The sequence below is a fragment of the Silurus aristotelis genome (genome assembly GCF_946808225.1).
Source record: "Silurus aristotelis genome assembly, chromosome: 7".
NCBI lineage: Eukaryota > Metazoa > Chordata > Actinopteri > Siluriformes > Siluridae > Silurus > Silurus aristotelis.
In genome coordinates, this window is record NC_139580.1 from 28,310,645 (window position 1) to 28,337,629 (window position 26,985).

General features: G+C 40.6%; 1 protein-coding gene across 8 annotated transcripts in view; it reads left to right on the forward strand.

The window, feature by feature from the left end:
- Positions 1-26,985, forward strand: part of dennd5b (DENN/MADD domain containing 5B) — a 43,733-nt gene that overhangs the window by 694 nt on the left and 16,054 nt on the right. For 4 of the 8 annotated variants that reach the window (XM_083546128.1, XM_083546127.1, XM_083546131.1 and 1 more), the window contains exons 2-8: positions 9,851-9,910; positions 15,534-15,643; positions 18,093-18,792; positions 21,260-21,447; positions 24,184-24,738; positions 24,851-25,082; positions 25,580-25,730. In XM_083546128.1, coding sequence (XP_083402254.1) covers positions 9,851-9,910; positions 15,534-15,643; positions 18,093-18,792; positions 21,260-21,447; positions 24,184-24,738; positions 24,851-25,082; positions 25,580-25,730 — 1,996 coding nt within the window. The remainder of the gene's footprint in view (positions 1-9,850; positions 9,911-15,533; positions 15,644-18,092; positions 18,793-21,259; positions 21,448-24,183; positions 24,739-24,850; positions 25,083-25,579; positions 25,731-26,985) is intronic. The other 4 variants (XM_083546134.1, XM_083546129.1, XM_083546130.1 and 1 more) reach the window with 1 other exon arrangement.

Sequence of the window (26,985 nt, forward strand, 5' to 3'; positions counted from 1 at the left end):
CATCTTTATCTTCATCCTTCAATTATTTCCTATGTTTTTATGCATGAATGTAATGCCTCTATAAACACACCCTAGGTCTTCTAAATGTTTTTTTTTTTTTTACCCTTGAGAAAAAACGACATGCATGATATAATTCATGAAATTCCACTTTCACAGGTCATGTCACTGAGATTAAAACATGAAATGCATTTCCTCTGTGTGGAGTAAATAACCCTGAAACATGACATCTAGCCAAAAAAGGATGCATAATATACATTAAAAAAAAAAAATAACATTACAAATAGCTTTTAATGTCAAGTATTGGATTTTTTACATGCACACAGATACTGTAGCGCCTATGCATTAAATAAATCTGATATTAAAAATGAAATGCATTGTGAACATAAAAACTGTTTAAAAAAAATGAATAAATCTTTGTCCCCTAAAAATTAAAATGAAGTGCACAAGTTATGGTTGAAAGTATATGTTGAGATTGCACAAAAAAAAGATATGTTGGTTGCATAACACCGAACAGTCTGAATGCAACATTATGGAGTATAAATAATCATATAATATGATTCATGTTATATGCATAATTATTAATTTGTTCAATAATGTGCATGCAACCGTTTCAGTCTGAATGAATGGAATCCGTTTCAGATTCCAGAAGTGCAGGGTTTTTGTTTCTTCCAGAAAAAAAAATCACTTGCAATTGTTTATATTGCATATATTTATTTACAGGTTGATTCCATAGTTTTCAAATAAGATCCGATTTATTTATTTGCATATTTGTCAGATTATTTCAGATTCATATCGTCCCTTTCAGTCTGATCGCAATTCAATTCGGGTCCAGTCTGATCCTAGAGGTGCTTAATCGAAAGCTGTTCAATCAGATCATTTGGTGGCCTGTAAATGCACAGTTTGTGGTCTCCTGAATATTAGATCTGGTAAGGAAAAGGTCAGAAATGCTGCTGTGTTCACGCTTCATGCCTTAAGCAGCCATACTCATTTAACATCACATGCTGAACCGGAGATATCAAGGGCTTTCCAAAGACCAATTATTTTCTTTAGCCTGGAGGTTGGACTTCTAACCTTCTGCTGTGCCTTTCTTTTTTTTTCTTTTTTTTTTTTGTACCGTACATGGAAAAAACTTTGTGGACACCCCATTCCACATTTAGTCTCCATTTGCTCTTATAATAAGCCTCACTTTTCTGAAAAGATGTTCCAGAAAATTTTGTGGAAATTTGTAAGCCCTCATTTAGCCGCAAGGGTGTTAAAGTCAGGTACTGATGTAGGTGAGAAGGTGAGGAGACCTGAGGGGGTGCAGTCAGCGTTCACATTCATTCATCTTCAATAGGGTTGGAGCTCGATATAGCAGGAGATCTTCCAACCCATGTAAGGCAGATCTTAACGGAGCTCATTTTGAGTCTTGCTGTGGAACGTGTGTCTCCAAAGTGGTGGTAACAGTTTGTGGGAAGAAGAAGGACGTGCAGGTGGGAAAGACGGGTGTCTCAATACTTTTGTTCATATAAACGCTCTAGATTGAGAACCATCACCGCTGATTTACCTCAATTACACAAAGCTTGCAAACCGTGCTTTTGAACACGTGTATTGGAAACGAGTGATTGAGCGTTAGCATCGAATCTGGACAAATGTGGACAGTCTATTTAGAGTATTTCATTGACATCTTTTCTGGCATCGGCATTAAATAAATTGAAGATGAAGCTGATAAGTACAGACATGACTCTGTGTGTGAGAGAAGGTATGTACAAGTTAAGGCTTGATAGATTGAGATATTTAACTGTAACACAGTCACATAGACAGACAAAGTCTCAAAGTGTGTGTGTGTGTGTGCGCGAAGGTGAAAAAACATTTGTTTTTCAAGATGCATTCACACCCACGTGTTTTAGACCAGTGTCTTGTTCTGTGATAAAATTTAAACTCATGACTTTGTGAGTGTGTGAGCGAGGCTCGTTCTTTAAGTACACACTGTATATGAGCGGAGGAAGTAACAACTACAAAGCGGTTATTTTTAGGAGATTGTATACTTTTTGTATGATGAGGAGAAATTTGGGTGCTATCAAAACACTGCATCTCTCACGTGTCGGTTATACCATGGGTCGGTGACTCAACCGTTAAGGTTTTGTGTTACTGATCAGAATGTCGTGGGTTCAAATCACTGTTGGCGCTCCAGGGGCGCCATATCATGGTTAATCCTGCATACTGACCTACGAACTACCCACCAGACTGGGATATACAAAGAAAAACATTTCACAGTGCTGTTCAGTGACAAATAATGGACTCTGTCCGGGTGACTTCCGGTCTATCCTCAAACGTGTATTCCTGCCGCATTTTCATGTACACGTGAGACACAAGCTGATCCAAATGGACATTTGTGCTAAACAAAAAAAAATAAATGAAGGGGTTGTAATGTAATGCACAGAATAGTTTATCACCAGGCTCGGGGTGTGTGCGCGTGTGTTTTGGTTCATCGAATTACGTGCAATTTGAAACCGTATCGCAAATGAAGTGTTCAGAAGCGTTAGTTTCACTCTGATTCCGGATTAGAGACAGAGAACTTTCATAGTACATGTACACAACTACAAAATGCAGCTTTGCATCAACCAGAAGTGCAAATAGTCGCAGTTGTGCAGATGAATAATATATAAGTAGATAAATGTACAGTGAATTAATATAAAGACTCTGGGCGAAGAATAAGATAAATATATACATGCATATGAATTATATTAGTATTATTATTTTCTTTTTAGGCTCCATGTGGTGGTTTCTTTCCTCTTGGTCTTCAGGAGACCTGTGGTCTATAGATGATTTTATATCATTATTGAAAGAAATATTGAGATGTTCCTAGTAAGTATGTGTTCAACTGATGTTTGTTTTTTTTTAAAGGAAATTGAATTGAGTCTTTCATCCCTCTTTCGAGAGAGAGAGAGAGAGAGAGAGAGAGAGAGAGAGATTTCCTGATGCCTTCCTGTCCGGCAGACTGCAGTTATTGTCTGCTCTCGTTGTTAAAACCATGAACACACACATTTCCTGTTGATCAATTTGCTGCATTGCATGACTGAACACGTGCATTTAATACCAGAGGGCTTACACACACACACACACACACACACACACACATACACACACACACACACACACACACATGCTTTATCTCACTCTGGCTTTTTGGACTGTTTCTATGCAACAAACTCGAGGGCAAAAACACACAAGAATTGGACAGTGAATGACTCTGCAAGAGTCCAAATGTGAGATGTTTGTCTCGACTAGAAGAACTTGTGTAAGACGGAAAACAGAAGCCTCATAGTTTGGGGTTGTTTTAAAGCATGGAAGGTTCCGGAAAGTGAAAGGAATCCTGAACCAACATGGCTCCCGTTCCATACTCCAACAACTGCGGTTAATTGAAACCGTCTTCACTGTACAAGACGATGAAGCTTTTTAATGGTTATTTATAGAGCAAACAGTCGTCTGGAGTGATATCTATCGTGGAACGACCTGCTCAGTCACTGCAACTAAATCCTATTGAACTTCTTTGGGATGAACAAGAAATCTCCCAACATCTTTGAGGCACGGCAAAGTGTTTCAGCTGAACGTTAGGAGAATGCTGAAAGTGTGTAAAGCTGTTCTTCATGCTAAGGGAGGATTTTATAATGAAAATCAAGTCTGGTCATTTATAGTCAATCTTCAGATCGTTGCATTACCGAGTTTGTTGCTTAGAAAAAAAAGAGTGCCGATTTCTGTGGAGAAGCTTTCTCACGCTTCACGTAAACGGACTCGCCCTGGAGCTGTGTAGCTGCACAAGTGTTTCACAACATCATTATAAAATGGAAAAACACCTGCATATACAGAATATAAAAAAAAAAATACAATCTTGACTTACGGTGCAGGTGTTTTGAAACGCGTTTCTCTGATTTCAACATTGAAATCTATGAACGTTTGCATCACACACCTGCTCACTTTTTCATAGCTCGCTCGAGTTTCAGTTTCAGGATCTAAATACGCTACGCTCTTCTACCACCTGCGTTTCGCACCAAAACTGTACTGCGTTCCTCCGTCGGGTTAATGAACAAATATAACATCCTGGGAGACGGAGGTTCCAATACTGGAACCGTCAGGCTTAAGGGCTTAAGAAGGTTTTGAATTCTAAAAACGTCTGCATGACCCCAATCACGACGTCAGCAGTGAGTTCACGGAGAGATTGACCTCTGCGCTTGTTTTACCGTCGCTGTGCATGACGACGTTGGAAACCGGATATACGTTGTGACGTCTGGAGAAGTTGAACGTTCTGGTTGGTGTTCTTACTGGAGCTGCACATGCGTACAGAATCAGGCAGAATAAATAATACAGTCTCCCAGAGCACTCGTGCTGTGAGAACGTTTTATTGTTGAGTGATCGATAACTACAACATCGATCGCTTTTATATTCATGATGGTTTTAATGAATTTGTACAAAAACACACGGTGACGAAGTTCAGCAAAACCTCATTCACCACTGAGGGACTGAAGTGATTCTTTTGCTCTCTGGATCGTTCTTTTTTGCTTTCCTTCCTTGGATTTCTCTCATTAATTCTTTTCTTCTTCATTTTTTTCTTTTTCTTTCTTTGGATTTTTCTGGATTTCTTTATTCTTTCTTGCTTTCTTTTGCTGGATTTCTTTTTCTGGATAGCTTTTCTTTCGCTTGATTTCTGGATATTTTTTTTTTTTACTTTCTTTTGCTGGATTTCTTTCTTGCTTGCTTTTGCTGGATTTCTTTCTTGCTTTCTTTTTTTCTTTGAGAGAAATCCAAAGAAAAAAAGAAAGAAAGCATGGAAGAAAATAATGTAACGATTTGGATTTCTCTCAATCGTTACATTTATTTTCTTTCTTTCTTTTTCTCCTTTTTTTTTCTTTGGATTTCTCTCATTTATTACATTATTTTCTTTCTTTATTGCTTATTTGGTTTCCTTCCTTCCATCCGTCCGCACCAGTTTCCTTTACACTTTCTGCACTACTTGACTACTCGACTCTTCTCCTCGCTTTCATTTCCCCTTTTCACACCTGGTCCATTCTCATAAACGCTGCTACAGAGTTGGTAGGTCTTTTGTCTCCATCCACAGTCTCCATCTCTCACACCTCGAACCCGTCTGAGACTCTTTGTCACTTGGCCCAGCCGGTACCACGTCATCGCCTCTTCTAAAACGTCTGTAGTCACAGTAGCTCCGTGAGATTTGTTTTATTGCTCTCGTTTGCATTGACGGCATCAACGCCCTCATCTATTTATTTATTTATTAATTTTTTAAATATATACACCTGAGCAGTTTGTGGAAGAACCAGATATGCCTAGAAATGTCCGGTGTCCCTATATTTTTGGCCATCCAGTGTATAAGATGTGAAGCAAACAGGAGTGTCCTATATGCCTGACTTTCAGCCTCAGAATTTTGGGGAATTAAAAAGACTACAAAGACTATGCTAATGTTCTCACACCTCTCAGGTCCACAGGTCGTCTACGGTCGTTTCTACATTTACGGCATTTGGCAGACGCTTCCTTATCCTTCCTTACATTTATCTCATTTGTACAGCTGAGCAGCTATGGGGTAAGGGCCTTGCTTAAGGGCCTAAGAGTGGCAGCTTGGTGTGGCTAAGATTTAAACTCATGACCTTTGTATCCAAAGTCCAGTGTCTTAATCACTAAGCTACCACCTCCTCCAAACAGCTGCTTTCCACTATTATTATATCATTGTTAGAATCACGAGGAACACTGATAAGACTGAGGTGAAACACACTTACTTCAGCAAATTTAGTGTGGACTAAACAAAGTGCGTGAAAACAAAGAAAACGACGGCATTGTTGGTAATCAACGTTATAAAGAGGCGGAAAGGAAATAAACGGCGGATACTTTTGAGTAACCAAGAAAGTGTTGGAGCGTTTTTGTATTTATCCGAATTAGTGTAGACGTTTCCTATGAAAGAAAACCTCGAAAAACGGTTCCATAGGTTTTTAAAAATGTATGGTTTCTATAGTAACAGCCCATACTCCGGGATTGAGGGAAAAGGCTTCACATAACCGACGACTAATAATAAATCATTTATGGAAGGTGTCTCGGGTGTCGGCGCCTAGTGACCAGAAGATTTCCATCGCAGGAAAGTCTTCAGGACAGAAGAATTTATGCTCATTGCAAGCTACACTTTGGGGATTCAGAATTCAGCTGAATTTCTGCTGTTTTAACATCGAGTTTGCTGCATGGTAACAACATTTTTAGCGTTAAGCAATCACACTGGGTGACTCTTAAATCCAAGATTAAAAGATAAACGGCGCATTGAACTCGTCTCATCCCTGGAATCCAGAGTGTTCTACTTTTCTAACATGGTGCAAAGCACTGGGTCGCTCTTTAGGAATTAACTTCAAATTATTAGGAACTTATACATTTTTATACAACTTTATCTCTCTAAAGCTTGTGTCAGACAAGGTCGATTGTTATAAGTGCTTTACAAATAAAAATTTATTGAATTGAAATACATCATTTTGAATTAAGCCCCAGTTTGACCTGATGATTTTTCTGGAACTGTGGAAGCAATTGGTCCGTTCTGAGCAGTGCATCAAATTTTACCATGGTCTTCCATGGACCCTCTATTAGGAAGAAAAAGATGGTCACACAATATCCATCAGGTCCCTACACATCTTTGGTGTTTGCCCCCCCCCTAATAATAATCATAATAAATAGTCAGTCAGTTCCATGCATTATTTTTGTCAGAAATTTAAGTTTTCTTCTATACCTGTAATAAAGACCATGATGATGCGTTTATGGACGTTCTTGTTGGCACAACGCTGATGTTTACGGCTTTGCTTCATGAGTTTGCATAAATCAGAAGCAGATACCAGCTGTGAATGCGATGAAGCGCTGGAATAATTTTAGACCAGTTGATCTTCGGGTGTGTCTGAGTAAACGCACCAACGCTCAAAAAAAAAAACACGTGACCGTAGACCTCTGTCCATCTGGACGTTCGCTGTGATTGTGTTCGTGTATTTTAGACAGCATGGCCCTTAAACCTCAGTGCTTCCTAACATCACTGGGATATGCACCCCTGGAGCAGAGGGTTAAGGGCCTTGCTCAAGGGCCCAAGAGTGTCTGCTAGGCGATAGGTGGTTAGGTAGATAGAGTGTCTGCTAGGAGGGGATTTAACCCCTGACCTTTCGATCAGTAAATCAGAGCCTTGACATTTTTATTTTATTTTTTTTATTTTTTACTGTAATGTGCTTGTGACATGTATAAAGCAACTTTCTTTCATCTTTTGCTGGATTTCTTTGTCTGTCTCATCTTTTGTTCTTTCTTTCTGTCTATCGGTCATCTTTTGGGTTTTTTCTGTCTGTTTGTCTGTTCTTTCTTTTTGTCTGTCTCTCTCTCGCTTCTTTCTGGCATCTGTCTGTTTTCTTTCTTTTTTTCCTTCCTGTCCGGTTTGATGTTTAGAGCTCCTGGTTTGTAGATTGCTCCGAGTAAAGCAAAAGGTCAAAGGTTGTGTAGTGCCACGTTCTGTCATTATGTGTCATTGTGTGTGTGTGTGTGTGTATGCGTGTGTGAACTTGCATGTCTGTGTAAACTTTGCTCTTTATACTTGGTGAGCTCCAGCTCATCGTGCTCAGATAAGGCTGCGTAAACACCACATGTTGCTTTACATACCACTGATTTGTTATTGAAATCGTTCAGACATTTTTTTTTTCCTCCCTATGTAATCAAGCAATTGTCTGAAACTGAAATTAATACCCTGATGAGTGATTACGTCTTACTCTCTAATTTACACCAAACGTTCTTTTGTTGAAAGAAGTTGTACACGAGTTCTGGGTCAGATTAGAAAAATTCTTAGATTCGCTGTGTGTGTGTGTGTGTGTGTGTGTGTGTGTGTGTGTGTGTGTGTGTGTGTGTGTGTGTGTGTGTGTGTGTGTGTGTGTGTGTGTGTGTGTGTGTGTGTGTGTGTGTGTGTGTGTGTGTGTGTGTGTGTGTGTGTGTGTGTGTGTTGGTGTGCATGTGAATATGAGCCAGATGCTAATGCAGTGTGTTTATCCCACTGTGTTCGCTGATCACACTCCAGCTTTGTACATTCAGAGCAGGTTGGTGTTTAGTGTTCGGTGGATGAAAGCCAATTTTCCCAGCATGCACGTGGCTTTCTGGAAACTGGTGTTCTGATGTTTTGCAACACTACATGAGGACCTGATGAGTCGGGAGTCTGTTTTTTTTTTTTTATTTATTTTATTTTTATACCTATATCCACCATCATTACTGTGTCTACATACTTCTCTAAAGTCTATGGATTGGGACCCAAAACTTGTTAAACATCTCCTGCCATAAGAATGAGCCCTACAGTTAATGTGATGGACATGGCTGGTTCGTGTTTCCCAGCGAGGACAAAGTGACTTAGTCCTAGTGGCTTTTGTATACGACTTAGTCAGCAGACACACACACACGGTCTGAGTCACCTTTTTTTGATGAAAGGCTGTACAAACATGTTCATAAGTACAAATGATTCATTTATATATACAGAATCTTGCAAAAGTGAGTACACCACTCATATTTCAGCAACCATTTTAGTAAATCTTCTTAAGGGACAATAATATAGAAATAAAACTGATATATTTTAGAGTAGTCAATGTGCAGCTTGTAGCAGTATAGATTTACTGTCCTCTGAAAATAACTTAACATACAGCCATTATTGACCATTTCATCTCTTTTTATATGTATTTATTTATATTTTGAATAAAAATGGTCTAACAGAAATGCATGCTGCATTAATAAAATCAGTGCTGTGAAAATGAATTTGTGTTAACGCGTTAATTTCCACACACACACACACATACAGACGCCACTAACCTTACGAACAAGTTACATTCCGAACAACCATACCATTAATTTATTTGCAAGTTGTTACTGTGTTTGCTATTGACTACGCATATCTCCTAATGATGTAAGAGCTATAAATACTATTAAATAAACAATACAATTTACCGAGCATCATGTAGACTCGTGTCTAGCGATGTGATGGAATTCACCACTATTACAATGCAGTGCGACACCGATTTCAATTCAACACGATGCGTTTTAATGCAACAGAGAGTTAGATTTTATTTCTTTGGTTCAGACAGACAGCAGATCATCAGTTTACTTAAGTGACTACTGACTTCTAACGCATGGCCCTTTCATAAACAGGCCTTTGTAGTGCAAAAAAAGAGAAAAGATGAAAAATAAAGCCGGACATTCTTTTCCTGTTCTGTCTGCAGAAAGATGCAGCTCTACCTCTGCCATGTTAATCCGTATTCTATGTGAGACTCGGGACACACCTCGGCTTCCATAGTGTTGTGATGCATCATATTCACTTAGCAGCAGTGGTGATGAGAGAACGCACTCGAGAAACAATTGATCGTAGAGAAATTAATCAACATATTAAATATTGGTCACAAATTATTGGTCAGTTCCGAAAAAATGAAAGTATATTGTATCTACTAATAATTATATGAAGAATTTTTTTTTTTTACAGACGCAAAAGACATCGCGATACAAATACACAACTTGTGTGTGTGTGTGTGTATATAATATGCATGCATGTCAGTTTCCTGAAGATGTGTTTATGAACCTCTCATCCCCATTCCCCCAAAAAGTCTTCTCAAACAGCTTGTCCATGTCCATCCCACATTAACACTTCACTCACCAGCTAAAGCTTAGCAACGTCATGCTTCCATTTTCTTTTTTGTTTTAATACTCACACTCATGTCGACTTGTTTTTAATGCACTAGATTCATGTGTTCAGTTTTGCTTCTTCATCCGTGTTTGGTTTGACGTGCATTTTTTTGTTTGTTTTTGTTTGTCTGCTTTTGCTTCATCTCAGCTTTGTACCAGTGGCTCGAGGCTGAACGTCAGGGCAGAGACCCAGATGCAGTGACAGCAGGTAACCACCACCATCATCACCATCGTTAACCTACACTACTAATCCATTAATCTTCTAACTTTTCTTTAACCCCTTTCTAATCTTGTTTTTATTTTTATTTTTTAAAGTATTCTTTAAATTCTGCTCTCGTGTTATGTTGCATTCACACCAGCGAGCGTGCATCTTTCACTGTGTACTGCAAATTTGATGAGATGAATGACAAATGCTACAAACAAACTGTCATTCATCCTTTCACATGTGAAATATTCTTCTTTTTTTCTAACCTGTTAAATACAGTTAAATATGTGAAGAGAAATAATGAAGAAACCAAAAGCTAGGAAGCAGCAGCGATCGCTGTTGTCTTTGAGTGTTTACAGTTATCTTAGCTCTGCTAACGCAGCTAATAGCTAGCTAATACAAAGCCAACAATCCATGTACATTAAATAACCAACAACTTTCCTATTGACTATTGTATAGTTTAAATTCTTAATTTGTGATTAACTAGTAAAAGATGGAAGTTCATCCAGGTTTCTTTTCTGTCTGTAGGCCCAGTGGGTGTTTAATTGTAGATTAGCTAGGATTGCTAATCTGCTACATGCGAATACCCAGTACAGCATTATAAAGATGGATAAATTAGATACTTTAGTAAATCTTGTGCTTCAAGTTATGTTTTTGGGGCAAAAATTTCTCCTAAATTGCAAGTGTAAACGCAACGGTAGTCTCTATTGTTCCACCTCTCCTTCCCTCTTTTCCTACGCTTCCTAAATGAGGTGCGGCGTTCAAATCTGGGTCATAACTGCTCCAGTCTTGTTTCTGTAAACCTGCTCATGCTTCTGCTACATATTTACCGTCTGTCTCTTCTTCCTTTCTTCTACGTGTATATAGAATAGTAGAAACACATATGGTTACATGTTTCTAATGACCTATGTAGAGCTTGGTTGCCAGATTTTTGCCCACAATGAACAGCTTTTTTTTTTGGGTTGTTCTTTCTGTCTTTGTCTCTCTCTGTCAATGTCTTCTTCTTCTTCTTCCTCTTTTGTCTGCTTCCGTTAAGGGTTGCCACTGCGGTTTATCTGTCTCCATACCACCCTGTCCTCTTCATCTTCATCTTTTAAACCAACTACCTGCATTTCTTCCCTTACCACATCCATAAACCTCCTTGGTCTTTCTCTTTTTCTCCTTCCTGGTGGCTCCATCCGCAGCATTCTTCTTCCTCTTCAGACTCTTCTCCACCTGCTCCCTACTTTCATTACAAATCATCCGCAAACATCCATGGAGACTCCTGTCTGACCTCATCCGTCAGCCTGTCTATCTCCACTGCAAACAGGAAAGGGCTCTGAGCCGATCCTTGATGCAATTCAACCTCCACCATGAACCAGTTTGTCGTTTCTACTGCACACTTCACTGCTGTCACACTGTTCTCATACATGTCCTGCACCACCCTCACATACTGCTCTGACACACCAGACTTCCTCAAACAATACCATAACTCCTCTCCCCACCCTGTCGTGCGCTTTCTCTAAATCCACAAACACACAATGCATCTCCTTCTGACCTTCTCAATCAACATTCTCAAAGCAATAGTGCATCTGTGATGCTCTTCCTCAGCATGAAACCATACTATAGCTCACAGATGGTCACCTCTTCTCTCAGCCTGGCTTCCACTACTCTTTTCCATAACTTTATGGTGTGACTGATTAACTTAATTCTCCTGTAGTTTCTGCAGGTCTGAACATCTCGCTTACTCCTTAAAATTGATACCAGCACACTCCCTCTCTATTCCTCAGGCATCCTCTCACCTTTCAGAATTCTGTTTAACAATCTTGTCATCTCTCCTAAACATCCCCACGCTTCTACTGGTATGTTATCTGGGCCAACTTACTTTCCAATCTTCATCCTCTTAATCGCTGCTGTCACTTCCTCTTTATAAATTATATCCTTTTCCTGCTTCACCATCTCCACACCATCCAACCTTTCCTCTCTCTCTCTCATTTTCCTCGTTCATCAGCTGCTCAAAATACTCCCTTCATCTTCTCAACATGCTCTCCTCACTAGTCAACACATTTCCATCTGCATCCTTTTTTGCTCTAACTTGCAGCACATCCTTCCCAGCTCAGTTCCTCTGCCTGGCCAATCGCAACAAATCCTTTTCTCCTTCCTTAGTGTCCAACTTCTCATATGCTTTTTCCTTGGCTTTCGCCACATCCCTCTTCACCTGCTGCCGCATCTCCTTGTACTCCTACCTGCTTTGCTCTTCTCTCTGCTGTCTTCCTTTCTTTTACCAGATGTGACACCAAGTACCTTCCTAGCTGTCTCCCTTATCATTTCTGCAGTAGTTGCCCAATCATCCATCACCTCATCACCACCCATATCCGACCCCTTCCCTGAACCTTACACTACAGTCCTCCTCCTTTAGATTCCCCCATCTGCCCCAATCACCAATCGTTCATTCCTAGGTATACTGTGCACCACGTCATCTAACTCACTCCACTTTTCCTTCTCCTCCATCACACAACTCACTTGTGGAGCATAAGCACCGATGACATATACAGTGAGGAAAACAAGTATTTAAACACCCTGCTATTTTGCAAGTTCTCCCACTTAGAAATCATGGAGGGGTATGAAATTGTCATCGTAGGTGCATGTCCACTGTGAGAGACATAATCTAAAAAAAAAAAATCCAGAAATCACAATGTATGATTTTTTTTTACTATTTATTTGTATGATACAGCTGCAAATAAGTATTTGAACACCTGAGTCAATGTTAATATTTGGTACAGTAGCCTTTGTTTGCAATTACAGAGGTCAAACGTTTCCTGTAGTTTTTCACCAGGTTTGCACACTGTAGTGTGTGCAAACCTGGTGAAAAACTACAGGAAACGTTTGACCTCTGGGAGGGATTTTGGCCCACTCCTCCACACAGATCTTCTCTAGATCAGTCAGGTTTCTGGTCTGTCGCTGAGAAACACGGAGTTTGAGCTCCCTCCAAAGATTCTCAATTGGGTTTAGGTCTGGATACTGGCTAGGCCACGCCAGAACCTTGATATGCTTCTTACAGAGCCACTCCTTGGTTATCCTGGCTGTGTGCTTCAGGTCATTGTCATGTTGGAAGACCCAGCCTCGACCCATCTTCAATGCTCTAACTGAGGGAAGGAGGTTGTTCCCCAAAATCTCGCAATACATGGCCCCGGTCATCCTCTCCTTAATACAGTGCAGTCGCCCTGTCCCATGTGCAGAAAAACACCCCCAAAGCATGATGCTACCACCCCCATGCTTCACAGTAGGGATGGTGTTCTTGAGATGGTACTCATCATTCTTCTTCCTCCAAACACGTTTAGTGGAATTATGACCCAAAAGTTCTATTTTGGTCTCATCTGACCACATGACTTTCTCCCATGACTCCTCTGGATCATTTAAATCGTCATTGGCAAACTTAAGACGTGCCTGGACATGTGCTGGTTTAAGCAGGGGAACCTTCCGTGCCATGCATGATTTCAAACCATGACGTCTTAGTGTATTATCAAAAGTAACCTTGGAAACGGTGGTCCCAGCTCTTTTCAGGTCATTGACCAGCTCCTTCCGTGTAGTCCTGGGCTGATTTCTCACCGTCCCTAGGATCATTGAGACCCCACGAGGTGAGATCTTACATGGAGCCCCAGTCCGAGGGAGATTGACAGTCATGTTTAGCTTCTTCCATTTTTTAATTATTGCTCCAACAGTGGACCTTTTTTCACCAAGCTGCTTGGCAATTTCCCCGTAGCCCTTTCCAGCCTTGTGGAGGTGTACAATTTTGTCTCTAGTGTCTTTGGACAGTTTTTTGGTCTTGGCCATGTTAGTAGTTGGATTCTTACTGATTGTATGGGATGGACAGGTGTCTTTGTGCAGCTAACGACCTCAAACAGGTGCATCTAATTTAGGATAATAAATGTAGTGAAGGTGGACATTCTAAAGGCAAACTAACAGGTCTTTGAGGGTCAGAATTCTAGCTGATAGACAGGTGTTCAAATACTTATTTGCAGCTGTATCATACAAATAAATAGTTTAAAAATCATATATTGTGATTTCTGGAATTTTTTTTTCGATTATGTCTCTCACAGTGGACATGCACCTACGATGACAATTTCAGACCCCTCCATGATTTCTAAGTGGGAGAACTTGCAAAATAGCAGGGTGTTCAAATACTTATTTTCCTCACTGTATCGTCACCTTATTAGAAACTCTCTTCATGTCCACTACACTCTTACTGTTCTCTTCCTTCTGGATCACCCCTACACTATTTCTCTTTCTATCCACACAATGGTAAAACAGCTAAAAGCCACCTCCAGTGTTGATGGCCTTACTCCTCTTACACTTGGTCTCTTAAACACACAGAATGTCTACCCTTCTCCGATCCATTATATCAGCTAACTCTGGTAAAAGGGAGAGAGTGCCAACATTTAAAGTGCCCACCCAAACCTCCTCTCTCTTTCACTTCTGTTTTCCCTGCTGTCTCTGTAGACATCTTTCTCTTCTTCTTTTCCTCCTTTGGCCAACAGTAGCAGTAGCTTCTATAAGAGCTCTGGAGCATGACCAGAAACCCTCGACAGATCACTCTTCTTTTTATTTTTTTATTTTTTTATGTTCCGTAAATTCCCTCTGTTCTTCTTAGCACCATTTCCAATTTGATCTTCTCATTTTGTCCAGTCTGCTCTTTTTTTTGGTGTTTTTGTGTCTCTTTCCATTTCATTCAAACTAATGAACTCCTCTACTTTGTGCAACATCAAATATACTAGGGGTCCCCGAACTACCCTTTGAATTACCCTTTCCCGAATTGGAACGGCCCTTTGAACCATGCCAGAGTCATATTTTGAAATGTAAAGGCTGATAAGATTTGACCTAGCTATCTGTAGAATTAGTTCAACCTCTAGTTATTAACGTAGCCAAATTATTTGCTAGATTCACCCACCAACCATAAGGAAGTAAATGTTTTGATTTTAATAGCAATGAATATGAAAAAATTTTATTATGATAGTAATAATGCTCATTTAACAGGCAATATATATGTCTCTTGAAAAGTAAAGCTCATTTGTCTGTACAGTGCCGAACAATGTAATAAACTAATCTAGCATTAGGAAGCATATTAAATAAAAATAATTTAAAATCATCATAAAACCTCCCAATAATACTGGTAGACACTCCAGCCCATTTCATTTTCTGTTATTGACCGACCTGCTCTTTATTAAAGTAAGGAAATATTTTGAGGTACTCACAGAAAAAAGTTTGGGGACCCCTGCAATACACAGTCTATTCTTATCAAAGGTTTATAGAAACGATTGTATAATAATGAACGAGTGTATGAATTAAAATTATGTGAGTATTTTAGAATAATAATAATCTAGAAACAAGCTTCTCTATTATCTTATTATTTTTCATATGCACATGCCCAGTTTCTCATATACAGCTAATTTGCATTGACTCCACCCTAATTTATGCAGGCATTAAACCCCTGGCTTCGAAAGTCCCTCCTCTTATCCGAAGGTCCGAAAAAGAACTGGATCATTCTAGTCGATATTCCAGACACTTTAGGACGGTTTAGAACAGCGATTGAGAAGGTAATTCCCCATCTTCCACTTATCTTAATTTTTTTTTTCCACCACCTTTCTAGGTGAGAACTTTGACCAGAGTCCCCTCAAACGGACCTTCAAATCCAAAGTGCTGGCTCACTACCCCGAGAGCGTCGACTGCAACCCGTTTGACCAGGATGCCGTCAACATGGTGGGTAAAATGTGCCGTACCAAACGTATCCCATAATGCTTTGCATTCAGAAGGACAACTTAGGACATTGATCAGAGCTTCAGTGTAGGAGTTAAGCAGGATTTGGAAATGTCAACATGTTGCAGAGATACACTGCATGGTCAAAAGTTTGTGGCCACCTTTAGTATTTTTGGTTTGGTTTGTGCTTCTTTTTGAACGTCCCATTCTACATTTTGTCTCCATCTGCTGTTATAATAAGCTCAACTCTCCTGGGAAGATGTTCCACTAGATTTTGTGGAGATTTGTCAAGATTCATTGTGATACATGGGTTTTTGTAAAGTCAGGTACTGATGTTGGTGAGGAGGACTGGGATGCAGTAATAAGAGCTCTATAGCAGAAGATCTTCCACTCCAACCAATGGAAAGCAGATCTTCTTCATGGCGCAGGCTTTCTGCACAGGGGCATCATTGTGCTGGAGCAGGTTTGGATCTCCTCGTTTAAGTGAACACATCCTATATTATTGTGTGACTCCAACTTTTTGGTGAAGAACCACATATGGCTGGAAATCTCAGGTGTCCCAATACTTTTGTCCTTATATTTCATGTCCAAGTTTATCCAACAGTTTCAGACTTTAAGAATAGTTGTACTAAGCTGACATCTAAGTGTGTCATGATGATCAAGTGTGTTGCAAAATTTCCATGGGATCTTCATCTGAGGAATTTTGGAAATATGCCAAATTGGAAAATTACCAGGAATTTATTGGAATTAATTAGAATTTTATGGGAATTTATATAAACTTTATCATATACAAACAAACATTTTGTTTGGTCATAAGCTGACATGATTGTAAGTAGAAAAATTTTAAATGCAATATATGGACAAAAGTATTGGGACAACTGACTTTCTCAGCCGTATGTGGTTCTTTCCCAAATTGTTTTCGCAAAACTTCAAGGCACATAATTATGTTGGATGTCTTTGGATGCAGTTGCATGAAGTCATCCCTTTACATAAACTAGGAGACCCAAACCTGTTCAACATGACAATGCCCCTATGTACAAAGCAAACCCCCATGAAGATCTGCTTTGCATTTGTTTTTAGTGGAAGATCTCCTGCTATAGAGATCCAACCCTTCTGAACATGAATAAATGTGAACACCCCAGGCCTCCTCACCTCACCAACCTCAGGACCTGACTTTATTAACACTCTTGTGGCTGAATTAATCTCCACAAATCTTCAAAAGTGCACACTAAAATCTAGCGGAACATCTTCCCAGAAGAGTGGAGGGAATTCTAAGAGTAAATTAGGACTAAATGTTGAATGCGATGATCAAAAAGGCACATAGCATACTAATGACCAGGTGTCTGGATACTTTTGGCAATATAGTGTTTAGCTACTTAAACACTATTCTGCTTAACACAATTCTGGAGATGACTCATATTCAGAATAATATTACATAATTATCCAGCAACATGAATTACGTATGTTCGCTCGCTCTCAGCTTTTAAAAGTCCGTGCTTTTGTGTTCAATAAAACGACGCTAAAGTGCACATTCCCAATCTTTACGCTTCCTATAAACCCATGCTCTCCGCCGAGAGAGCCTCAGAGTCTGAGTGAGGGCTCGCTTTACTGCCGAACGTCACGGGACTCCCTGACCTGCTGCGAGGTAGTTTTTTCCATAAGCAACATAGACAAAAGCCTGATGCTGCTGATGGAGTCATTAATTATTCAGGCTTTTCTCTGTGCTTAGGTCAGCACTGAGAACACAACACCTGAACAGAGTGCTGATGTTTCTCCGTAAGTGATGTCAGAACACCAGGAAAGATCTGAATCAGTTTTTGTGTTTCTTGTACATTTAATCTGCTGGGCTAAAAAGGAGAGCATCTCTCTCTCTCTCCTTTTCGATCTCTTTGCTGGCCTCTAAAGTATCTTTTACACTTTGCCTTTCTTATTTAATATTCAGATGTGTAGAGACACAAAAGCAGAAAAGCACTGATATATAATACACACCGATTTTGCATGAGGTGTGGGATCGATTTAAAGAAAAATTGTGCATCGAATACAAGTTCTTAACATATTTACGTTGTTATAACAAGAATTATTTCAAAATATTATCAGTAGATGCGCTGTTCCTTTATTAGTTAGTAAGTGAGCAATATTCGATCTTAGAACGATTTCTCCTGGTTAAACTTTCTCGAACGCATTCTCTCCGCACCACTGCTGCTTCGCGAATTCGATGTATCACAACACTACGGAGACCGAGGCGTGTTCTGAGAGTCACATAGAATACAGATTAACATGGCAGAGGTAGAGCTGTAACTTCCTGGAGACAGAACAGGGAAAGGTTTGATTCTATCTTTTTTTCTTTCTTTTTTTGCACTACAAAGACGTGTTTTTTGAGAGGGCCATGCGTTAGAAGTCAGTTATGTAAATTGATGATTTGTTGATCAATTCTCTCTCACTCACTCTCCAGCTCTGCATGCCGAAAGGCCTGTCGTTCCGCACTCAGAAGGACCCCCTGACTCCGAAGTTCCACTCGTTCCTCATCACGCGTGAGGATGGCTCTCGCACCTACGGGTTCGTCCACACCTTCTACGAGGAGGTGACCAGCACTCAGATCCGCTCAGCCATGCAGACTTTGCACCAGATGCACCATGCAGAGCACGCCTCGTCCCACACCTGTCCTTCGTCATCATCTTCGTCCTCGTCCTCCTCCTCGAGCATGGACTCGTTAACCAGCAGCTCAGACGAAACCGAGTCTCTGTTGTGTTCGGTGCGTCCGAGCTGTTGCAACTCGTCAAGCTACAACGCCGAACAGGACACGCTGTACGTCTCAAAAGCACTGTGTCTGATCACGCCCATGCCCTTCATGCACGCGTGTCGCCGCTTCCTGTCACAGCTGCACAGAGCCGTCGCAGCCCAGCAACCCCCACCCCTGCCGTTAGAAAGCTACGTACACAACGTGCTGTATGAAGTCCCACTTCCGCCCCCAGGACGGTCCTTAAAGTTCCACGGTGTCTACGAGCCCATCGTGTGCCAGCGGCCCGGACCGGCCGAGCTCCCGCTTGCGGATTTTCCTCTGGGTGAGGCTTTTCGGCTGCTGGGGGTCGAGAACCTGGTGCAGCTCTTTACTTGCGTCCTGCTCGAGATGCAGGTTCTGCTTTACTCGCAAGGTGAGAGTCAAATAAATAAAAAGAAAAGGTCGTTTTTAAATAGATATTCCATGATTTCACAGCAGCTAGGTTGGGTTATGCTTCAGGAAAAGCCACAAACACAATTTATTTAGGCTTTAGAGGAAATGTAGTGAAATGAAGATGTTTATGGATATAGACTGTTACGAAGGAAATTTGAAGGTCTGAGTAGCTCTGGATCTGCAGCATTAATTTAATTGTGGCTGATTAGCTAATCGTCATATCAGTTAACTAAGGATCAAATTTGATAGTTAGTAAAATTTGCCTAATTTATATTGCTTTAACAAAGAAACTTCTTACTAAATCATCCGTAATGGACAATAATATTACAGATTTCCACGTGTGTGTGTGTGTATACCATATGACCATGTGACATTACCACGTCTACGATTTAATCAGCAAGTTAGAATAAAGAGAACACATAAAATTCTGCGGGAAACTGGCCAAATCTGCCACAGACACATTTGACATGATACATTGGACATACGCCGATGCTGAAGCGAGTCATTCGAGGTGTCTTGAGCGGCATGCATGCTTCAAGAACAGAAGAAGACCACTGAAAGACAACGAGAGATCGGATCGTTTAACGTGCTTAACCCCCAAAAATTTCACAACCATTAGGTAACTAGTGCATGATGATCGTCGGTGAACAATTCATATTATCTTACTTCCACACCTACTTCCACATGCCCTTCTGACCTGCAAACTTCCCGAAGATTAAGATCCAGCTCAAAGGTCGCCGTTTTGACACCATTGCAAAGATACAACACTAATAGGTGCTTGACATGTTTAGAACACATGTTCCACATCAGGACATGTTTTAAAAGTGGCAGGAACACTGGGGGTATTGACTATTTTTTGAAGGTGATGGTGTGTAAACAGATAAATAAAGTACTTTCTTGTAAGCAGAGCTCGTCTCGAAACCTTTTGATAACACCACTTATTTGGCCAGTCATTGCTGGCTAGTTCACTGTTTAGCATCATCTAGCCACTGACAGGAAGACAAACCACAATCTGACCAAAACAAAGTGACACCATTTGATCATGTTTGTTTGGCTGGCTAGCACTCATCATCTTTCAGTGATAATGATGATAAAAATAATAATAATGAGAGAATATTTTTGCTAACACCTTGACTGGTATTGGTTGATTCTTGACTCAGATAATCACGTGTGGACGTCAGGTTGCAAGGCTGCAGCAGAATTGTGCTAACCTATCTGTTGGCATGTCTTGCTGTTTGAGCCACTTCCTTTGAGAAAATGCTTTCTAAAGTTAGCTTGATATTAACCTGCAGTGCAAGTGTTAGGAAAAAAAATGCTTATTAAGTCTTCAGTGCTGCTTCAACACTGAGTGTTTTGTGGTTTTTGAGAGAGACATTCATATTCCTGTTGTTTCTATGCAACAAACAAAGATTTAACTTCCACTTTATTTCTATTGAAACTCCTCCCTTAGCATGATGAATAGTTTACACATGCAACATCTGGAGAGTTTGTTTATCCAAATTTTTAACTGTACTTTTCCATGCCTCAAAGATGTTCTTCACTAGTTGGAGATTTCTTGTTCATCCCAGAGCAGTTTAATAGTACTTAGGTGCGGTGACTGGGCAGGTCATTCCATGATGGATAACACTCAGGACGACTGCTCTCTGAATAAGATGGAACTCTCTAGATGAAATTCAATGGTGTTGAAGTATGGAATGGGAGCCCTATTGGTTTCCTTTCACTTTCTGGAATCTTCCCTGCCAAAACAAACCTCAAACCATTACCCTTCCAGCTCCATGTGTGATTGTGGAGGTGAGGCAGTCTGATCTTCTGTTTTCTGTCTTACACAAGTTCTTCTGGTAGAGACAGAAATGTCCCATTTCAGAATTTCCTTCCATTCATTCACTGTTTGGTTCTTATGGGTTTTTAACTTTTTTCCAAGTTTGTTGCATAGAAACAAAAGAAAACGTGTATCAAAAACCATAAAAGACGCCACACTTTTCATTCATTTATATTACATTTAATTAAATTATATCCTGCTGTACTGGATATTTAAATATGAAGCTCTAAAAGAGGGGTCACCAACCTTTTTGTAACTGAGAGCTACTTCTTGGGTACCGTTTAATTTGAAGGGCTACCAGTTTAATACACACAGTTTTCAGTTTGACCTGAAATAACAAATTTGCTCAATTTACCCTGTATTATATGTTATTTTTAATAATTAATGATATTCATCTATGTGAAGACACTGATCATGTTAATGATTTCTCATAATAATGATCAACAATGAGTTAACAAAGTAGGAAACAGCTATTTTTAGAAAAGGCCGCGGGCTACTCATGTGGTCCTTGCGGGCACCATGTTGGTGACCCCTGATCTAGATGCCGGAATATCTCATTTTTATTTATTGAATAGTGTTCCGTCGAATTGTTTAGATGCTGAGACATTGTTGTGTGTGTGTTTTGTAGATTATCAGAAGCTGATGGTGGTAGCAGAGGGGATCACCACGCTCCTCTTTCCATTCCAGTGGCAGCATGTGTATGTCCCCATTCTCCCTGCGTCCCTGCTGCACTTCCTTGATGCCCCTGTTCCCTACGTCATGGGCTTGCAGTCGAAAGAGGGCACGGACCGGTCCAAACTTGAACTGCCTCAAGAGGTGACTCTACGCTACACTACTCTACAGTGATGTCACATTGTTCAGTACAGACATGCATTCTGCTCCTTTCCCTTTAGTTTCCACTGTGTAGAAGGGTTTTTGTCTGGAAAAACTACACAATGTATGGAATAAAGAATGATGTTATTCATACAACTGAGCGGGTGAGGGTTAAGGGTTTTGCTCCAGGGCCCAAGCGTGGCATCTTGGTGTGGCTGGGATTTGAACACACAACCTTTGGATCCACATTCCAATGCCTTGGAAATTAAACTACCACATCATCACCTCTAACTTATGTTAGAGCCACATTTAAGATTGTAACTCCGTGGTTAAGGCATTTGATTGGAAGGTCACAAGTTCAAAACCCAGCACCACCAAGCTGCCACTGTTGGGCCCATGAGCAATGCCCTTAACCCTCAAGTCGCTCTGGATAATGGCATCTACCAAACAGCATAAATATCGATGTAAAAATTCAATACAAGTCACACGTAAATCAAGCATCTACATGGTATATGTTTAATTTTCCATTCTGGCTATGACATAAATCTGGGCAAAAAGTTTCTTTCGAATGTAAATGCAGTGAAAATATGGTGAACCATTAAGTAATTTTCGGATTTACAGGTGTGATGGTAAATATGAAAGAAACCACACATCTTTGTGACCACTGAAAGTGATGTGGAGCAGAATTTATACTCTTGTCTGCAATAAGGAACAAATGTAATCATTATACGAGGGACATTTAAGTCTAACCGGGACTTTTGATTTTATAAAATAAAAAATTTATTTCAGGGAGTGGAAACTGCATTAATCTTTTGACATACTCCAACTTTCATACACTCATCCCAGCATTTAAATAACGCCTGAAAAAATTCTGCATAGAAAGATTCGTCTGTATGTCCAAACTATTTCAGGAAAGCCTGCTTCACTATATCACTAGGGAACCACCACGACCTGCATCGGGACCATCACTGACTTCCATCTTTGAAATGTTAACCACCATGCTAGCATTTTTATACCTGTAACATCAAAAGTCCTGGACTTGAACGCCCCTCGTTTAAGAGGACTTTTTAATGTGCTAATGTAGGAAAGTAACACATTGGTTTTGCTTGTTCGTGTTTCTAAAAACTTGTTTGTTTACCTCAAGAAGCCACATTAGCAATAATAACCCCAGTAACTCAGTTTTACTAGTAATCGTAGCCACTCATAGGGGTTAAGTTCATTCATTAAGGCTTTGGGTTACTGATCGGAAGGTTGGGGGGGTTCAAGCCTTTGTTTTGCCAAGCTGCTATTTAAGTAAGGCCCTGAACCCTCTGTGCTCCACGGATGCTGTATCATTGCTGACCCCAGATTCCTAAAAATCACTACAATACACGAAGATAAGAATTTCACTGTGCAGAAAAGTGACAAGTATAAATCGTCTTTCTTCATGCCATAGCATTTCCTCTATGCATGGCAGATGACGTGATGTGCTTTGGATCATAAGCCCTACTTTTCCTTCTTCATACTCTTCGTATAATTCTGGTGCAAGTTAGTCTTGGTTTTTTAGTCTTCCATTCTGTTTTTCAGTGGTTTGCATCCTAAGTACGAAGTGGTCTTTCTGTAGCAAAAACAGAATTGTGTTCATCCACTATTGTGGTCTCAGGTGTTCTTCCAGGCCTTTTGAGCTCCCTAGTGCATTCTTCCTTTTTTATTGATGCAGCAAATGGATGATTTGGCTCATTTGTCATGAAACAAGAAAGAAACAGGTCATCCCTAATAAGTCTGAATATTTACAGACCCTGAACATGGCTGCTGCTGCTTTCACATCCTTCCCCTGTTTCTCCTGTCCTTTCTTGTTCTGTTCTGCATTGAATGATGTCTCAGTCATGTGATTTGTTCCAGCAGCTCCAGAAGGAACATTATGTTTAAACAAAAAAACAACAACATGCAGATGATTTAGAGTAAATGCGTTCTTTGTAGATACAGTACATACTGAAACCATGATGATGTGTATTAGTGAATTTCAGCAGCACTCGATCCCAGGAGGACAAGCTCTTGCTCTGCCCTAGTGTTTTATTTATACTTTGGTAGGACAAGGACACCTGCTCACGTGCTCAGTTTTACGTGCTGTTGTGAAGCAGTAGAGGCTGAACATCGTGAGGAGAAAACCTCTGGAATGCAGGGGTGACATTTTATCTAAAGTTTTGGGCATGTTTATGACACACGCGTTTTAAGCATTTTAATGCTAATATATAAATGAGAAGTTCAGAAGTTGGCGATTGTGCTGAGGAAGCTTCAATATGTATGTATTTATTATACACTATATCGATGAATGGTGTTTTTTTGGGAACACTGTAATCCAAATTTAGTTTCTGTTTGCCGTTTTAATAACCTCCACTTTTCTGGGAAGATGTTCCACTAGATTTTGGAGTGTGCTTTGGAAGATAGGTGAGGTGAGGAGGCCTGGGAGGACAGCATTCACATTCATCCCAAAGGTGTTGATCTCTATAGCAGGAGATCTTTCACTCTACATGGAGCTGGCTTTGTGCACAGAGACATTGTCATGCTGGAACAGGTTTGGGTCTCAAAGTTTAATTGAAGGTTAACTTTCATGCCATTCAAGACGTCCTATACAACTCAACATGTTTGTGGTACAGTTTAGAAAAGAACAACATATGGGTGGAAAGGTCATGTGATGATTGCATTAACCACATTATTAGGCTCCTAAAGATTCTTAAGCTTTTTTTTCACTCATTATAGGCAAACCTTTGCTTCGTGGACATTGACAATCATTGCCTGGAGCTGCCTGAGGATTTTCCACAGTTCCCCAACAAGGCTGAGTTCATCCAGGAGCTGAGCGAGCTGCTGTCCAGCTATGGCTTGCCTCTCGAAGGAGGCACGGTGTCGCCCCCACCCACCACCGTTCAAACACACGTGACTGGGACGGAAGCTCTGAGAGACTTGGTGGACGACGGAAGGAACGGAAATCTGCCACTAGACGTCGTTGATGTGCTGCAGGGAAACCCGACTCTGGAGCGTCTTCAGGCTCTGGCTAAGCGCACAGGGGTGAAGGTGGCACGTCTGGAGGAGCTGGTGGCCGGGCAAAAGGCTTTGGCAGAGGAGAACACAGGGGCACTGAGGACTGGCATAGAGCCAGAGGAGCTAAGAAACGCCAAGTTAAACGTGCAGCTCAGGGAGGTGTTCGCGGCTCGATTTGTCACGATGTTCGCCGATTACGAGGCGTTCGTCATTCAGAACTCGCCAGATCTGGAGTCATGGCTGTCCAATCGGGAGCAGATGCACAACTTTGACAAGGTGACCAAATATCACTTTACATTACTTGTCAAAGTGGCAGGACGTACCTTTTTATACAGACATTTGTCCTTCCCTAACGCTTTCCCTCTCTTTTTTTTTTTTTTTCCACTAGGCTTCCTTCCTGTCAGACCAGCCGGAGCCGAACCTGCCTTTTCTGTGTCGCTTCATCGAGACCCAGATGTTCGCCACCTTCATCGACAATAAAATTTTGTCCCAGTGGGAGGAGAAGGAACCCCTGCTGCGCGTGTTTGACGGACGCATCGAGAAGGCCCGCCTTTACAACGTACGCGCTCCCAGCCTACGCTCCTCCATCTACCAGAGGTGCACCATCCTCAATGAATCCGGTGAGCCGTCCCGCTTTCATGTAAACCCACAAACCTACAAGCCACCTACAAGTACAGTTAAGGGGAAGAAATGCAAATGAAAATTGCTTGTAACGCATCAACTGTTTACATTTTTAAACCAATTTTTAATAAAATGGCTGCTTGGTTAAATAATATATAAGATAATATAAAAAAAATAAAATACACTGCAATACACTGTTTTTTTTTTAATTGGCACAAACTAAATAGAATAAATCTAATTAAATACATTGAAATATTGAATTAAATAGTGTACATTTGTTTTTTGGTAATACAGATGTGTATATAAGTGTGTGTGTGTGTGTGAGAGAGAAAGTGTGTTTGTGTCAACATCCTGGACTAAAGCATCACTTTATTTTATTTGCAATATGATAGTTTATTGTGGTTTTAAAGCATTTAAAAGAAGATTAATAGCTCAGGGTTTTGGCACGAAGCTTTACAGCATTTACTTTTTCTTTCCTCTTCGTTTTCCTCTCCAGCTCAGGCCATCGAGCAGCGGCTAATGAAAATCGATCATGCTGCCATCCATCCGCACTTGTTAGACATGAAGATTGGCCAGGGCAAATACCAGCAGGGCTTCTTCCCTAAGCTCCAGTCGGACGTATTGGCCTCAGGGCCCACTAACAACAAGTGAGTACGATCCCAATCCAGATCCAGGATTTCTAGCTTTTTCATGCATCTGGTCCACCCACGTTGTTTGTTCTGCTTCTCTGCAGCACACGCTAATGAATGCGTGAGGAATAGCTGACAGGTTGAATTAGTTTAACTGTGGATCAAATTACCTGAATGGAGCTGATGATTGTGAAAGAAAGATCGTGTCGTTTTGTTGTACGTCAGCGACCTTTGCTTTATTCCCTTAAATGTTTAAACAGTGAAACAAGCTTAAAGGTAGTCTTGCTCCCTGAGTGTCTGTGTATTCGATCTCGTTATCTCTTATTCATAATAATAACACGTTATTGTGGTTTATTATATTTCTAATAGACTTAATCCAGCATTTTTAATAATTATCCAAATTTTTCTAAAGATGCCACAGCTGTAACAATTTACTGTCCTCTAAAAATAACTAAAAATACAGCCATTATTGTCAAAATAACTGGGAACAAGCGTATGTCTGTCAAAACTGTGTCTAAAGTGTCAATATTTTGTGTGAGCACCATTGTTATCCAGCACTGCATTCATCCTCCTGGGCATGGAATTCACTAGAGCTGCACAGATTGTTGCTGGGATCCTCTTCCCGCTACTTATCCTTATCGCTTCTTTATAATGGCATCATTTGTCAGAATGACATCAGAATGTCATAGTACATGTTGGAGTTCATGTTTTCCTTAATGAACCGCAGCTCCACAGTACCAGCAGCACTCATCCAGCCCCAGGCCATGATGCTACCACCACCATGCTTGACTATAAGCAAGACACAATTTTCTTGGTACACCGTACCAGGGCTTCGCCACACATGCTGGACACCATCTGAGTCAACCAAGTTATTCTTAGTCTCACCAGACCACAGGACATGGTTCCACTAATTCATGCTCTTGGACAGGTTTTTAGCAGGCTGTTTTGTGAGCCAGCTTTAGTAGAGGCTTCCTTCTGGGACAGCGGCCTGCATACCGACTTGTTGCAGTGTGTGGCGTGCGGTCTAAGCACTGACAAGCGGACCTTCTGCTTCTGTAACCTTTAAAGCAATGCTGCAGGACTCCTGGAAGTTGTTTTTTTTTTTTTTTTTAAAGCCTGCTTCTGCACCTGACGCATAGCACGAGGACTCAAATTCTTTGATGGACCTTTGCGAGGCCTGTTCTTAGTGGAACCTGTCTTGGAAAACCTCTGGTTGAGCCCGCTATGAACGTAGCCATAGAAGCTGGCATTACATTGAAAAAATCTGTGTTCT